This window comes from Phyllobates terribilis, unplaced genomic scaffold (genome assembly GCF_046119375.1).
Source record: "Phyllobates terribilis strain yellow unplaced genomic scaffold, ASM4611937v1 Scaffold_7__3_contigs__length_470593459, whole genome shotgun sequence".
NCBI classification, from domain to species: domain Eukaryota; kingdom Metazoa; phylum Chordata; class Amphibia; order Anura; family Dendrobatidae; genus Phyllobates; species Phyllobates terribilis.
In genome coordinates this window covers 112223994-112241932 of record NW_027362767.1, presented here as the reverse complement: position 1 = coordinate 112241932, position 17939 = coordinate 112223994, and the positions used below count along the sequence as shown (strand labels likewise).

Sequence of the window (17939 nt, the reverse complement as noted above, 5' to 3'; positions counted from 1 at the left end):
ATGTCACTTTTCTGGTGAGGTGCCCATACTTATGCACCTGTCAAATTTTTTTTGAATGCTGATTGCACATTTTCTGTTAGTACAATAAACCTCATTTCATGGCAGAAACATTACTGTGTCCAACAGTTATTACATATATCAAACTGAAATAGCTGTTGCAAAAACACCAATTTTTTATAAAACATTAAGCTTAAGATTAATAGGGGTGCCCAAACTTTTTCATATAACTGTATCAGGATGGAGGACATATATATGCCAGGAAGGGGGACCTTACTAAATAATTGGGGGGGGGCAGGGAGGCAACTTGTATGTCCTTATAGGATTTAGAACACTAGAAGGCCCATACATCTGACGAATATACGGGGGGCGGGAGGGGGGTGGTTGTGTGTGTGTGTGTGGGGGGGGGCCAATTGGGCTTTAGTTACACACCTGGATAGCATCATCCATCTGCCCGATATTAAGTTGGAGGTGTAATGCCAGCCTTACAGTGCTGTGAGTTAATGCGTTATGTTTGTCACTTCGCCATGACATTGAAAATATATCCCTTATAAATATCGAATCAATACAAGCCTCAATATTCATCACTGACCACTGGCTCCAAAGTGTCTGAGATAATTCCTTTCGAACAGAGGAAGCCACTGCCTCTGGAATTGTACTTCTCCAACTCGGAGTATACGAATGCTAGAGTTGGTGGCTGGCTCTCAGCAAATCCCCTGCTGTAATTACCTGTTGATTGCGGGAGATCCTACTTCAATGGAGGTTGAAGTGTCATCTCTCTGTCTCACTTCCCCAGGTATAATTAATCCCATGTGTTCAATGTGAGGGTGATATGTCCCCTCTCTGAAAATGTCTTTTTGGTTTTACAATTTTTCTCTACGACAATATGTAATTTTTACATGCATAGAAATGTCATTGTCATTTGGGATAGTGCCTATTATAATTGTAATAATGTAAAAATTCATCATATGCATATTGATTTGGGAGGGTGGGGACTGTTAGTCGATAGTTTTGAATAATTTAATCAATAAAAATGGTCAAAATTTGTCTTCTAAACGGAGTTTTGTTTTCTTTACCTTTTAGTTCATGTTCCATTTGAGAAGATCGCCTTTTCTGCAGGTGTTTAACAACAGTCCAGATGAGAGTACCTACTATAGACATCACTTCATGTGTCAAGATCTTACCCAGTCCCTTATAATGATGCAGCCCATCCTTTATTCGTACTCTTTCAGTGGTCCTCCAGAGGTATGTCCAGGCATAGCTGATACCTACCATGTATTTTTTTCAGTTTATGTCATAGTGGCATTGGTATAAACCATGTTCAAATATGCAAATTCACAGTGATGGGGAAAAAAAAACACATCAAAGGCTTAAATCGCCTTGTGGGACTAAAACATGATAAATACAACATAAAAATACAGAAAGGTGTAGTTAAAACTTCATTCTAAATTATATATATTTACTGTATATTTATGTAAAGGATATGGAATGATGGAAATTAACTATGAAGTTAACTATACATTATAAATACTACATAAACCCATACATTACACATATAATTTGAATGGGTTTCAATGGGAAGATACTATACGGTTGCATCCATCATACATAGGGTCCCAGCATATAAATACCTATATCTTTACATGATTTTTTTTTAACCATGTACTGTTGGATGGAAAAGCGTAGTCTACTTAGCAATTCCATGTCTGCTGCGCTAATGAAATCCTAAGGGCATGTTTAGCGAGTATGTTATAACCTTTCCCAGTATATACGCTACTAGTATAACAAATAGAAGGTGTGAACATAACCTTAACATGTTTCTTAACCGCTTCCCAACTTTGGTCATTATGGGGTCTGCATGTAAGGAGTGGGGTCAGGACCTAAGCCCAGAGGTGTATTTAGGTCTTCTAGCACCCGGGGAAGAATTCAGTTTGGGGTCCCTCCCCGCTCCTTCCCCAGCACATGTGCGATTTGCACACTAAGGCCACTGCCCCACTATCAGTATTTTTTCTCAGGAGTGGGAGACAAAACCAGGAGTGGGTGATAATGCAGAATTGGTGACTTGTTTCTATTATACCTTTTCTCTGATTGTTCCTCATCTGGTTTTGTCTCCCACTCCTGAGATAAAATACTGACCGAATACTGACAAAATACTGATAGTGGGGCCGTGGCCTTAGTGCCAACGAGCTGCTCTTCCTAATCCTCTCTGAGAGAAGCAGGAAGAGAAGCTCGTTGTCACATGACCGTAAGTATGAAAATCTCATATGAGTGAAGTGGCCGTGTGATGACTGATGGAACCTGCAAGCAGAGCTGAATCCCGACAGTGAGTATATTACACGCTGTCAGGATTGGCTACAGGGCTTCATTTTATAATTAATGGGCTTGTCCTGGTTTGAGATGAAAGTCTGCAGTCACTCTATGTGACTGCAGGCTACTGAATTCTCACAGCGCATGCAGTGCACACATTTAGGATTCTCCCTTGACGTGGCAAGAGTGGGCAGTCATGTCACCACAAGTATGCTATTTGTATACTTCTGGCCACATTCCAACTAGACGTGCCCGGCCTCGCTCAATTCATTTTCATGGAGTGAGGCCACGCATGTCTAGTCAGCACGTGACTGCATGTATACAAATCGCCTGCATGAGAGAATCCTGACAGCGTGCAGTGCGCACTGTGAGAATTCAGAAGTCTGCAGTCACATAGAATGACTGCAGACTCATCATAAATGTGGACAACATCTATAATGCTACTAACATAAATAAAAAAAAAATGTCAGAATCATAAAAAACATTTACATCCAGGTACCTTATAGATGACGTTGTCTCTGGAGTCGTTCTCTTTCTTTTCTTCCTCTTGTCCAGACGCCATGATGACTTTTCTCATCCACAGCTGTCTCTGTAGACTTCCATCTTCTCCGGTCTTCTGCAGCACATCCCAACACGATGCCCTTAAAGATAGCAGTGTCATTAAAATGCTCCTGAATAAAAAATATCCGCCCTATGCTGAGCCCCTGAATACATAACTGCCCCTCCCTATATTCCCTGCACAAAATTTCACCCCCACACTGTCCCTCTTATGGTACATGTGACGCGCCCCCTGAGCCCAGTGTGGACGTGTGTGGGTTACCCGGAGCCGGGTCTCTGGGGGGTTGTAGTCTCCGTGGCGGTGACCCGGTCCTATGGCTCAGGGTGCTCAGGCCGAGGGCAGTCTTTTATGGGGGATTTTAGGTTAAATGTCCGACTACGCCACCCGTGGATTGCGGTCAGAGCGGATCGCCGCTGCAAGGCAGACCGCTGGGGCTAATGGTGTATGCAGCTGAGGTAGTGTGACTCCCCACGGGAACAGTGCAGCCCCAGGGCTGTGTAGTTGATGGTGGGGGTGATAGTGCACGGGAGTCCCAGCACTAGTAGTGCTGGTGCGGCGATGAAGCAGGAACGACTCAGAGTCTTTGCAGTGCAGTTCAGGGTCTTTAATAGTGATATGAGGTCAGACCCTCCCGGGAGTACTGGCTAGCATAAGGGGCCTGGTCAGTCTGCGAGCAAGCAGGAGTTCCCCTGGCCAGGTGGAGTTGTAGGCCTCCCCGTCTATCTGCTCTCTTTCTGGCTACCTTGCTGTAAGCGGGTTGACGTAGCCCACGTCCCTGAGTATACCGTGTGGTGCTCACCCGTATGGCTGGTGACTTGGGGCCTTCTGTTAGCCTCCGCTCCTGGATGGCTCCTGGTCCCTTCCTTGTGACTGAGCCTCCGGGCTTCTATGGCCAGAGGACCTGGAATCCCCTGCCGGCTGGTTTCTGCTGCTGGGTGGATATCAGTCCCCATAGCCTCGGACGCCGGTGTCCGGTTATCAGATTCTTCTGCCAGGGCGAGCTATATCTCTGCTTAGCTTCCAGCCCCTGGTCTTCTGCTCCTAGCTCCTACAGAGCTCCTGCTGTAACTTTCCCTCTCCAGGCTCTGACTCTACTAATCCCGCCCCAGACCCAGTTTATAAGGGCAGATTCCTCCCCTCCCAGGTCTGGGCAGGAAGTGTTGCATGCTTAAGGGCTCCTGACCAGAGAAACCTCCCACTTGCTCTCAGACATAATATTTCTATTACTGTGGTAACCAGACACCTGGGGTGCCACACATGCTCTCCACACCTCCCTTTCCTTTCCATACTGGGCCTCCTCTTCACACTGTCCTCACACTGTGTCCCCCCTATAGGGCTCAGTCTCTATACTGTGCCCCCTCATCACACTCACCCTCCTTAGCATACCGTTCCCTCCTGGCTGTGATCTTACACTATCCCCCCACTACTCAGTCTCTATTGTGTGCCCACTCTCACTTTTCTTCCCCCATACTGTGTCTTCACACTATTCCCCTCAATAGTCTTCTTACACGTTTCCCACTAACTCCTAATATTTCCACCTCACACATGCCCCCCAAATCCCCATACTGTGTCTGCACACATCCCATCACCCTCGCTTCCCATACTGTGTCTGCACACATCCCATCACCCTCGCTTCCCATACTGTGTCTGCACACATCCCATCACCCTCGCTTCCCATACTGTGTCTGCACACATCCCATCACCCTCGCTTCCCATACTGTGTCCGCACACATCCCATCACTCTCGCTTCCCATTCTGTGTCCACACACATCCCATCACCCTCGCTTCCCATACTGTGTCTGCACACATCCCATCACCCTCGCTTCCCATACTGTGTCCGCACATATCCCATCACTCTCTCTTCCCATACTGTGTCTGCACACATCCCATCCCCCTCGCTTCCCATACTGTGTCCGCACACATCCCATCACCCTCGCTTCCCATACTGTGTCCACACACATCCCATCACCCTCGCTTCCCATACTGTGTCCGCACACATGCCATCACCCTCGCTTTCCATACTGTGTCTGCACACATCCCATCACCCTCGCTTCCCATACTGTGTCCGCACACATCCCATCCGTCTTGCTTCCCATACTGTGTCCTCACACATCCCATCACTCTCTCTTCCCATACTGTGTCCACACACATCCCATCACCCTCGCTTCCCATACTGTGTCTGCACACATCCCATCACCCTCGCTTCCCATACTGTGTCTGCACACATCCCATCACTCTCGCTTCCCATACTGTGTCCGCACACATCCCATCACCCTCGCTTCCCATACTGTGTCTGCACACATCCCATCACCCTCGCTTCCCATACTGTGTCCGCACATATCCCATCACTCTCTCTTCCCATACTGTGTCCGCACACATCCCATCACCCTCGCTTCCCATACTGTGTCTGCACACATCCCATCACCCTCGCTTCCCATACTGTGTCTGCACACATCCCATCACCCTCGCTTCCCATACTGTGTCTGCACACATCCCATCACCCTCGCTTCCCATACTGTGTCCGCACACATCCCATCACTCTCGCTTCCCATTCTGTGTCCACACACATCCCATCACCCTCGCTTCCCATACTGTGTCTGCACACATCCCATCACCCTCGCTTCCCATACTGTGTCCGCACATATCCCATCACTCTCTCTTCCCATACTGTGTCTGCACACATCCCATCCCCCTCGCTTCCCATACTGTGTCCGCACACATCCCATCACCCTCGCTTCCCATACTGTGTCCACACACATCCCATCACCCTCGCTTCCCATACTGTGTCCGCACACATCCCATCACCCTCGCTTTCCATACTGTGTCTGCACACATCCCATCACCCTCGCTTCCCATACTGTGTCCGCACACATCCCATCCGTCTTACTTCCCATACTGTGTCCTCACACATCCCATCACTCTCTCTTCCCATACTGTGTCCACACACATCCCATCACCCTCGTTTCCCATACTGTGTCTGCACACATCCCATCACCCTCGCTTCCCATACTGTGTCCGCACACATCCCATCACTCTCGCTTCCCATACTGTGTCCACACACATCCCATCACCCTCGCTTCCCATACTGTGTCTGCACACATCCCATCACCCTCGCTTCCCATACTGTGTCCGCACATATCCCATCACTCTCTCTTCCCATACTGTGTCCGCACACATCCCATCACCCTCGCTTCCCATACTGTGTCCGCACACATCCCATCACCCTCGCTTCCCATACTGTGTCCGCACACATCCCATCACCCTCGCTTCCCATACTGTGTCCGCACACATCCCATCACCCTCGCTTCCCATACTGTGTCCGCACACATCCCATCACTCTCGCTTCCCATACTGTGTCCACACACATCCCATCACCCTCGCTTCCCATACTGTGTCTGCACACATCCCATCACCCTCGCTTCCCATACTGTGTCCGCACATATCCCATCACTCTCTCTTCCCATACTGTGTCTGCACACATCCCATCCCCCTCGCTTCCCATACTGTGTCCGCACACATCCCATCACCCTCGCTTCCCATACTGTGTCCACACACATCCCATCACCCTCGCTTCCCATACTGTGTCCGCACACATCCCATCACCCTCGCTTTCCATACTGTGTCCGCACACATCCCATCACCCTCGCTTCCCATACTGTGTCCGCACACATCCCATCCGTCTTGCTACACATACTGTGTCCGCACACATCCCATCACTGTCTCTTCCCATACTGTGTCCACACACATCCCATCACCCTCGCTTCCCATACTGTGTCTGCACACATCCCATCACCCTCGCTTCCCATACTGTGTCCGCACACATCCCATCACTCTCGCTTCCCATACTGTGTCCACACACATCCCATCACCCTCGCTTCCCATACTGTGTCTGCACACATCCCATCACCCTCGCTTCCCATACTGTGTCCGCACATATCCCATCACTCTCTCTTCCCATACTGTGTCCGCACACATCCCATCACCCTCGCTTCCCATACTGTGTCCGCACACATCCCATCACCCTCGCTTCCCATACTGTGTCCGCACACATCCCATCACCCTCGCTTCCCATACTGTGTCCGCACACATCCCATCACCCTCGCTTTCCATACTGTGTCCGCACACATCCCATCACCCTCGCTTCCCATACTGTGTCCGCACACATCCCATCACCCTCGCTTCCCATACTGTGTCCGCACACATCCCATCACCCTCGCTTCCCATACTGTGTCCGCACACATCCCATCACCCTCGCTTCCCATACTGTGTCCGCACACATCCCATCACCCTCGCTTCCCATACTGTGTCCGCACACATCCCATCACCCTCGCTTTCCATACTGTGTCCGCACACATCCCATCACCCTCGCTTCCCATACTGTGTCCGCACACATCCCATCACCCTCGCTTTCCATACTGTGTCTGCACACATCCCATCACCCTCGCTTCCCATACTGTGTCCGCACACATCCCATCCGTCTTACTTCCCATACTGTGTCCTCACACATCCCATCACTCTCTCTTCCCATACTGTGTCCACACACATCCCATCACCCTCGTTTCCCATACTGTGTCTGCACACATCCCATCACCCTCGCTTCCCATACTGTGTCCGCACACATCCCATCACTCTCGCTTCCCATACTGTGTCCACACACATCCCATCACCCTCGCTTCCCATACTGTGTCTGCACACATCCCATCACCCTCGCTTCCCATACTGTGTCCGCACATATCCCATCACTCTCTCTTCCCATACTGTGTCCGCACACATCCCATCACCCTCGCTTCCCATACTGTGTCCGCACACATCCCATCACCCTCGCTTCCCATACTGTGTCCGCACACATCCCATCACCCTCGCTTCCCATACTGTGTCCGCACACATCCCATCACCCTCGCTTCCCATACTGTGTCCGCACACATCCCATCACTCTCGCTTCCCATACTGTGTCCACACACATCCCATCACCCTCGCTTCCCATACTGTGTCTGCACACATCCCATCACCCTCGCTTCCCATACTGTGTCCGCACATATCCCATCACTCTCTCTTCCCATACTGTGTCTGCACACATCCCATCCCCCTCGCTTCCCATACTGTGTCCGCACACATCCCATCACCCTCGCTTCCCATACTGTATCCACACACATCCCATCACCCTCGCTTCCCATACTGTGTCCGCACACATCCCATCACCCTCGCTTTCCATACTGTGTCCGCACACATCCCATCACCCTCGCTTCCCATACTGTGTCCGCACACATCCCATCCGTCTTGCTACACATACTGTGTCCGCACACATCCCATCACTGTCTCTTCCCATACTGTGTCCACACACATCCCATCACCCTCGCTTCCCATACTGTGTCTGCACACATCCCATCACCCTCGCTTCCCATACTGTGTCCGCACACATCCCATCACTCTCGCTTCCCATACTGTGTCCACACACATCCCATCACCCTCGCTTCCCATACTGTGTCTGCACACATCCCATCACCCTCGCTTCCCATACTGTGTCCGCACATATCCCATCACTCTCTCTTCCCATACTGTGTCCGCACACATCCCATCACCCTCGCTTCCCATACTGTGTCCGCACACATCCCATCACCCTCGCTTCCCATACTGTGTCCGCACACATCCCATCACCCTCGCTTCCCATACTGTGTCCGCACACATCCCATCACCCTCGCTTTCCATACTGTGTCCGCACACATCCCATCACCCTCGCTTCCCATACTGTGTCCGCACACATCCCATCACCCTCGCTTCCCATACTGTGTCCGCACACATCCCATCACCCTCGCTTCCCATACTGTGTCCGCACACATCCCATCACCCTCGCTTCCCATACTGTGTCCGCACACACCCCATCACCCTCGCTTCCCATACTGTGTCCGCACACATCCCATCACCCTCGCTTTCCATACTGTGTCCGCACACATCCCATCACCCTCGCTTCCCATACTGTGTCCGCACACATCCCATCACCCTCGCTTTCCATACTGTGTCTGCACACATCCCATCACCCTCGCTTCCCATACTGTGTCCGCACACATCCCATCCGTCTTGCTTCCCATACTGTGTCCTCACACATCCCATCACTCTCTCTTCCCATACTGTGTCCACACACATCCCATCACCCTCGCTTCCCATACTGTGTCTGCACACATCCCATCACCCTCGCTTCCCATACTGTGTCCGCACACATCCCATCACTCTCGCTTCCCATACTGTGTCCACACACATCCCATCACCCTCGCTTCCCATACTGTGTCTGCACACATCCCATCACCCTCGCTTCCCATACTGTGTCCGCACATATCCCATCACTCTCTCTTCCCATACTGTGTCCGCACACATCCCATCACCCTCGCTTCCCATACTGTGTCCGCACACATCCCATCACCCTCGCTTCCCATACTGTGTCCGCACACATCCCATCACCCTCGCTTCCCATACTGTGTCCGCACACATCCCATCACCCTCGCTTCCCATACTGTGTCCGCACACATACCATCACTCTCGCTTCCCATACTGTGTCCACACACATCCCATCACCCTCGCTTCCCATACTGTGTCTGCACACATCCCATCACCCTCGCTTCCCATACTGTGTCCGCACATATCCCATCACTCTCTCTTCCCATACTGTGTCTGCACACATCCCATCCCCCTCGCTTCCCATACTGTGTCCGCACACATCCCATCACCCTCGCTTCCCATACTGTGTCCACACACATCCCATCACCCTCGCTTCCCATACTGTGTCCGCACACATCCCATCACCCTCGCTTTCCATACTGTGTCCGCACACATCCCATCACCCTCGCTTCCCATACTGTGTCCGCACACATCCCATCCGTCTTGCTTCCCATACTGTGTCCGCACACATCCCATCACTCTCTCTTCCCATACTGTGTCCACACACATCCCATCACCCTCGCTTCCCATACTGTGTCTGCACACATCCCATCACCCTCGCTTCCCATACTGTGTCCGCACACATCCCATCACTCTCGCTTCCCATACTGTGTCCACACACATCCCATCACCCTCGCTTCCCATACTGTGTCTGCACACATCCCATCACCCTCGCTTCCCATACTGTGTCCGCACATATCCCATCACTCTCTCTTCCCATACTGTGTCCGCACACATCCCATCACCCTCGCTTCCCATACTGTGTCCGCACACATCCCATCACCCTCGCTTCCCATACTGTGTCCGCACACATCCCATCACCCTCGCTTCCCATACTGTGTCCGCACACATCCCATCACCCTCGCTTCCCATACTGTGTCCGCACACATCCCATCACCCTCGCTTTCCATACTGTGTCCGCACACATCCCATCACCCTCGCTTCCCATACTGTGTCCGCACACATCCCATCACCCTCGCTTCCCATACTGTGTCCGCACACATCCCATCACCCTCGCTTCCCATACTGTGTCCGCACACATCCCATCACCCTCGCTTCCCATACTGTGTCCACACACATCCCATCACCCTCGCTTCCCATACTGTGTCTGCACACATCCCATCACCCTCGCTTCCCATACTGTGTCCGCACACATCCCATCACTCTCGCTTCCCATACTGTGTCCACACACATCCCATCACCCTCGCTTCCCATACTGTGTCTGCACACATCCCATCACCCTCGCTTCCCATACTGTGTCCGCACATATCCCATCACTCTCTCTTCCCATACTGTGTCCGCACACATCCCATCACCCTCGCTTCCCATACTGTGTCCGCACACATCCCATCACCCTCGCTTCCCATACTGTGTCCGCACACATCCCATCACCCTCGCTTCCCATACTGTGTCCGCACACATCCCATCACCCTCGCTTCCCATACTGTGTCCGCACACATCCCATCACCCTCGCTTTCCATACTGTGTCCGCACACATCCCATCACCCTCGCTTCCCATACTGTGTCCGCACACATCCCATCACCCTCGCTTCCCATACTGTGTCCGCACACATCCCATCACCCTCGCTTCCCATACTGTGTCCGCACACATCCCATCACCCTCGCTTCCCATACTGTGTCCGCACACATCCCATCACCCTCGCTTCCCATACTGTGTCCGCACACATCCCATCACCCTCGCTTCCCATACTGTGTCCGCACACATCCCATCACCCTCGCTTCCCATACTGTGTCCGCACACATCCCATCACCCTCGCTTTCCATACTGTGTCCGCACACATCCCATCACCCTCGCTTCCCATACTGTGTCTGCACACATCCCATCACCCTCGCTTCCCATACTGTGTCCACACACATCCCATCACCCTCGCTTCCCATACTGTATCCGCACACATCCCATCACCCTCGCTTCCCATACTGTGTCCGCACACATCCCATCACCCTCGCTTCCCATACTGTGTCCGCACACATCCCATCACCCTCGCTTCCCATACTGTGTCCGCACACATCCCATCACCCTCGCTTCCCATACTGTGTCCGCACACATCCCATCACCCTCGCTTCCCATACTGTGTCCGCACACATCCCATCACCCTCGCTTCCCATACTGTGTCCGCACACATCCCATCACCCTCGCTTTCCATACTGTGTCCGCACACATCCCATCACCCTCGCTTCCCATACTGTGTCCGCACACATCCCATCACCCTCGCTTCCCATACTGTGTCCGCACACATCCCATCACCCTCGCTTCCCATACTGTGTCTGCACACATGCCATCACCCTCGCTTCCCATACTGTGTCCGCACACATCCCATCACCCTTGCTTCCCATACTGTGTCCCCACACATCCCATCACCCTCGCTTCCCATACTGTGTCCGCACACATCCCATCACCCTCGCTTTCCATACTGTGTCCGCACACATCCCATCACCCTCGCTTCCCATACTGTGTCCGCACACATCCCATCACCCTCGCTTCCCATACTGTGTCCGCACACATCCCATCACCCTCGCTTCCCATACTGTGTCTGCACACATGCCATCACCCTCGCTTCCCATACTGTGTCCGCACACATCCCATCACCCTTGCTTCCCATACTGTGTCCCCACACATCCCATCACCCTCGCTTCCCATACTGTGTCCGCACACATCCCATCACCCTCGCTTCCCATACTGTGTCCGCACACATATTCCCCCTCGCTACCAATAATGTGTCTGCACCCACTCCCCACTTGCTCCCCACAGATTAAATCTCCCCTCCACACTGAATAAATATGGCCCCTGCACAATAAATAAATATGCCCCCCCTGTACAATTAATAAATATGCCCCCTGCACAATTAATAAATAGCTCCCTGCACAATAAATACCCCCCTGTACAATTAATAACTGTGCCCCCACACAATAAATACCCCCCTGCACCATAAATCAATACCCCCTGCACAATTAATAACTATGCCCACCGCACAATAAATACCCCCCTGCACAATTAATAAATATGCGCCCCCCGGTCTGAATCTTCGGTGTCTTCAGCTCCAGAGGAGCACTTCCCACCGTTGCTCTTCCCTCCTGTGGACGCCGGCGAGTGACATCTGCAGCGGGATCACATGACCTGATGACGCTGCTGACGTCACTCTAAGCCGAAGGTCAGAGCTTCAATTGTGCCTGCGTCTGCAAGACGCAAGTACAATCACTTGGTGCCGACATGCCGCAGCTTCTCTGAGCGGGCTGTCAGTTTGACCCCCGCTCAGAGAACGGCAGAATCCTGGTCCAGGGGAGGCAAAATGCAGCCACCGGGGGGAGTGGGGGGACACCTTGGACCGCTGCATTAGGCTGCCCGACTGCGCCCCCCTGCCACCCCTAGATACGCCCCTGCCTAAGCCTGCACTATATCTGGCAGATGGTGGCTGTGGGCTTCCATCAGAATTGACCTAAGAGCACAACTAATAATGGAGCCTGCAGCTTAGTTTGACCCAACACAGGAAACTTGGGCGAGTCATGGAGAGGACTGACAAATGGAAAGCTCAGCTCTGATTGCTGCTGTTAATCATTGACAGCAGCATTTCAATGACAATGATGTGAGCTCTGCATGCTGATGAGTTGACACAGCAGCCAGGGACTTTCTGAAGGCCACCATGGCTTCCATCTTAGTCCTCCTTTGAAGCCTAGCCCAGTGTATTCTTAAGATAATGATTTAGGTTATTAATGGAATGGGTAGACTGCCGTACCAAGACTGTATTTGTGTTAAACATCTGTCTCAGCCATCCTGGGCTTTGCTCCCTTCTCCCGGGTTCACTGCCCTCTGTTGTGCTCCACGTCAGGTTTTGTAAGTTGCCCGGTGTGGATCAGTAACATCATCTCCATAGATCTATTTAAGGCCCATTGATACACACACACCTGTGTCTTGGGATTGAGTCTGAAGACTTTTGTTTGGTGTACTCGAGCTTCTGTGCTTTACCTTGCTTCCATCGCTGCTGGGTTCCATTGCATCTGTCCTACTACTCCCAAGATTCTTGTATGTCCTAAGTCCTTGCTTCCCACATGCCTTCCTGCTTGCCGCACCCACACACCGGGGTCCTTGTGCCCACCCGGACCTGCGGCTTTGAGCGTCCATCTCACCTGTTGAGCCTAAACAACTTGGTGTTATTCAGTTTGAAACAGTGAAGGCTTAAGGGTGATCTTATTACAGTGTACAACGGTCAGCCGCAGCTGTCACTGCCTATTAATTACTTAATCATACGAAGGCGACGCCAGCTCTGATTGGGCGCCGGGCTCACGTGTGATAACAACCGCATGAGAGCCCCGGGACCACGAGTGACGACACTCCTGGAACGGCGCCAGCACTGGAGGGGAGTATAGGCTTTTTACTTTATTGGTGCCAAACATTTAGATCAAGAAGGGGTTGTCCTAGTAGTGGACCACCCCTTAAAACTTAGAAACTTTATATGTGGTTGCCTAAGGATATGTGGAAACACATTTTGTAGGATTTCAAAAACCGTGAGTCTTTCAAGAAAAACTGCTTCAGGAAACTCTCCTTATTTATATATTTTTTTAGGGGTTTATGAAGGAGTTTTTTTTTGCAAAAAATCTTTGAAGAGTATTTTACCTGAAGCATTTGTTTGCTGCCTTTTGATGGCACAGAGCCCAGCTCAGCGAGGTTTCTTTCATACTTAAAGAAGTGATATGCACTTTTTTTATTCCACCAGGTGTTTTCAAACCCTCTGAAGTAAAAAGGAGGATAAAAAATTCCTTATATGAATGCTCCAAAAACAGTGTGTGCCATTGCGCTGCCTGCTGGATTTAAAGTAACAGAAAGAACATAATGCAATACAAAGTATTCCAGTATATTATATAAGCACGCTGAGGATTTCCTCTTCACGTCCGCTAAAAATCCAAGTAGATTATCAACATTTTTTTTTTTTCTTGTGCAAGTTTCTTTTTTTCTGATAAAACGATAAAAAAAGAACATTACTGCTTAAGTACCGATCTGCGGCAGATGAGGCAGAATGAACAAAGCACAGCAGTTCAAGACTTGCTTTCATTTTTATTTTTTTTACGCCATTCACCATACGGTAGAAGTGACAATTGTTTTTTGTTTGTTTTTTACACTGTTCACCTTGTGGAAAAACTGATGTCAGCTTTGTTCTTTGGGTCATTATGATTACAGAGACACCACGTTTATATCATTTTGTTACATTTTGCTCTTTTTTCACACTAAAAACAATTTCATAGAAAACGTTTTTTTCCAGGACGTCCCTCCTGACAGCACACCAGGAGGTAGTCCTTCATGTCCGACTAGGGGCAGGAACACACGAGAGGTTAAAAGGCCCCTCCCCACCCTCCATCGCCAGTGTTTTTCCTGTCCCTAGTCGGACAGGCACATGAGAGGCGCTGCAGCGCGGAAACTATAGGAGCAGCCCGGGGGACGGAGGGGTCTCATACCTGTCTCCTCCTGCTGTCAAGACAGGCTGCCGGCTGAAACCCGGCCCGGTCCCTCAGCCAGCCCAGTGGATCAGAGCTCCTGGAAGGCGCTGCTTCCCTCCTCGGAGGGCTCTGGGCGCGCTGCCTCTGCTGGCCGGCGCACTTCCGGTGACGCGACGTGCGTTCCACCCTGGAACGCACTTCCGGTTCGGAGGTCAGCAGGAAGGAGAGGCCTGGAGAAGATGGCGGTGACGGCAAACAGGTAAAAACTGTCCATGTGTGTCTGTCGTGTAGGCATTACACCTAGGGAGAGCTATGGATGTTAGCCCCGCACAACACACGGATTCCACGGCCATCTCCCTGGGTCACGTGAGGCAGCTATAAGGCCCCTTTGGTCACTGAGCTCTTATAGTTATCTTGACAGTCTGCCTGTGTCTATATTGTCCATAGGATAAAGGGACCCCAAAGGGATCAGGTTCTAAGAAGAGGGCTAAGTGCCCAACCTGTAATACCAGGCTGCCGGACACATATAATAAACAGCTGTGCAAGGACTGTATAGCGAAATGGCAGAGGAGCAGGCCACATTTAGAGCCGAAGTAAAGGCTATGATTAAAGAGGAAGTGCAGTCTTCAGTGTCCACCCTGTTAGCAGCACAGGCCTCTACAAGCGAACCTCCCTGCAAAAAACCCAGACAGGATTTCATAGTCTCTTCGGAAGAGGAAGAAGGAGCCCATTGTTTCAGACCAGTCCAGGGAGCTGGATTTTGATTTACCTTGTGGTCAGCGGGAAGAAAATAAAAGATACCTCTTCTCCTCGGCTGACACATAGGAGCTATTACAGGCGGTACTCAATACTATGAACATTGAACAGCCGCAGGTAGCTCAGTCCATCAAGGATCAGATGTTTAGTGGGCTACAGGCAAGGAAAAGTAGATGTTTTCCGGTGAATAAGCAAATCAGATCCATGATTCTGGAGGAATGGAAGAACGCGGAAAAACGGTTATCGGTTCCTGGGGAGTTTAGGTCCCGTCTTCCCTTCGAATCGGAGGAGTCCAGAATTTGGGAGGAAGTGCCAACGATTGACGTACCAGTAGCCCGAGTTTCCAAGAAGACAACAATCCCTTTTGAGGATGCGAGTCTAAATGATCCGATGAACAAAAAAGTGGATAGTCTACTTAAGAAAGCCTGGGAGGCTTCAGCGGCAATCATCAAGACCAATATTGCGGCCACGTCCGTGGCCAGATCAGCAGGTTTGTGGTTGGAGGACCTGGAAGCCAAACTGACACAGAATGGTTCCAGGGAAGGTATAGCCGAGGTGTTATGCATGGTCCGGATGGCAGTTAATTTCATGGCGGATGCGTCAGCAGAATCGGTCTGGTTCGCGGCAAGGAATGATGTGCTGTCAAATTCAGCTCGTAGGGCACTCTGGCTGAGGTCCTGGACAGGCGACATGCAGTCCAAAAACAAACTTTGTGCTATTCCCTTTTCCGGCCTACAGGTTTTTGGGCCGGTACTAGACAGCATTCTGCAAAAGGCGGCCGATAGTAAGACGGGGTTTCCGGAGGGATGACCTAGACGCCCCTTTTCCTTTCGAAGGAGCCGCCCCACCCAGCCCCAGAGTTATAGAGGGAAGGGGAAGGAGGGTAGATGGAGCTACCCGAAGGGTGGTAGAAGCCGCAGAGACTTGCCCGGGCCTAGTCAGAGGCAGATGCGTCAATGACGCCGGACCAGTGGGGGGGGGGGGGCTGCAGCATTTCCTAGGAAGTTGGCAGAGTATAACCCAAAATCAGTGGATTTTGCAGCTTATAGAACACGGGTACAAGATAGAGTTTTCTCAGTTTCCCCCCCGACGTTTTCAGATCACGGAAGCCAGTTCAGCAGGAGCATTCAAAAGGCTGGAAACAGACATCAAGCAGCTCCTCCAGGACGGAGCAATAGCACCAGTTCCTTGTTCAGAGAGATACAAGGGCCATTATTCCAGACTGTTCTCCATAAAAAAGCCATCGGGAGAGTACAGGACAATTATAAATCTCAGACCCCTGAACCAGTGGGTAAAGTACAAGAGGTTCAGGATGGAGTCAATAAGATCGGTGATACCTCTGATACCCAAAGACGCGGTGATGTGTACCTTGGATTTGAAGCAGGTGTATTATCATATTCCCATACACCCTTCAAGACAGAGATACCTCAGGTTTGCAACAAGAGGGAAAGGTGGCGTAAACCACTATCAGTTCCAATGTCTTCCGTTCGGCCTGTCATCGGCACCCCGTATCTTCACCAAAATAATGTCGGAAGTAGTCTCCCATCTAAGGAGATAGGGCATAGTCATAGTTCCCTACCTAGACGACTTCCTTCTAATAGCAGATTCAGACGCGCAATTAATTCTTCATCAGCGTCGAGTAAGGCAATTATTGTCAGACTTGGGGTGGGTTCTAAATTTAGAGAAATCAGACCTAGCCCCAAGCAACCAGAAAATATTCTTGGGAGTGCTATTAGATTCGCACCAGGGCTTGTCCAGTCTCCCTCCAAAGAAAGCTCGGGACATAGTAAGAAAGTTCGGTTCCTTTCGCAGAAAGAGGGAAGTAACAGTCAGGGAAGCTATGAGTATTCTGGGGACCATGACATCGTGCATTCCCTGTGTAAGGTGGTGTCAGGCACATTCCAGAGTTCTTCTAAAGGAAATCAGCTCCGCTTGGGACAAACGTCAGTCAGGCCTGGACAAAAAGATGCCCTTAGCTCCAGTCTTAAAAAGCTCCCTAGCCTGGTGGGTTTCCCCTTTAAATCTGGGAAGAGAAGTCCAGTGGATAGAATCCCCTTGTATTACCCTTACCACGGATGCAAGCCAGTGGGGTTGGGGGCCCATGTAGAGGGCAGATTCATACAGGGGGCTTGGTCTCAGGAAATCAGACACCGGTCCTCAAATTACAGGGAGCTAAGAGCAGTTTGGGAGTTCCTACAGAGGTGTCAGTCACTACTAGCAGGCAAGCACGTAAGGGTTCTCTCGGACAATTCCACTACGGTAGCCTTCCTTTAACATCAGGGAGGACCAAGACATACATGGCTTCAGGCGATAGCAGAGGAAATTTTCACTTGGGCAGAAAGGACGGTTTCCTCCATCTTCAGCTCTTCATCTCAGGGGCTCCCAAAATCAGGTGGCAGACTTCCTGAGCAGGGAAAGGATAGACCCATCAGAGTGGGAACTT

At 50.9% G+C, this 17939-nt stretch overlaps 1 protein-coding gene across 1 annotated transcript in view; it reads left to right on the top strand.

The window, feature by feature from the left end:
* LOC141153867 (protein transport protein Sec23A) overlaps positions 1 to 17939 on the top strand; it is a 246812-nt gene that overhangs the window by 175370 nt on the left and 53503 nt on the right. Inside the window, exon 16 of the mRNA XM_073639099.1 lies at positions 1081 to 1242. Within this exon, the coding sequence (XP_073495200.1) occupies positions 1081 to 1242 (162 nt within the window). The remainder of the gene's footprint in view (positions 1 to 1080; positions 1243 to 17939) is intronic.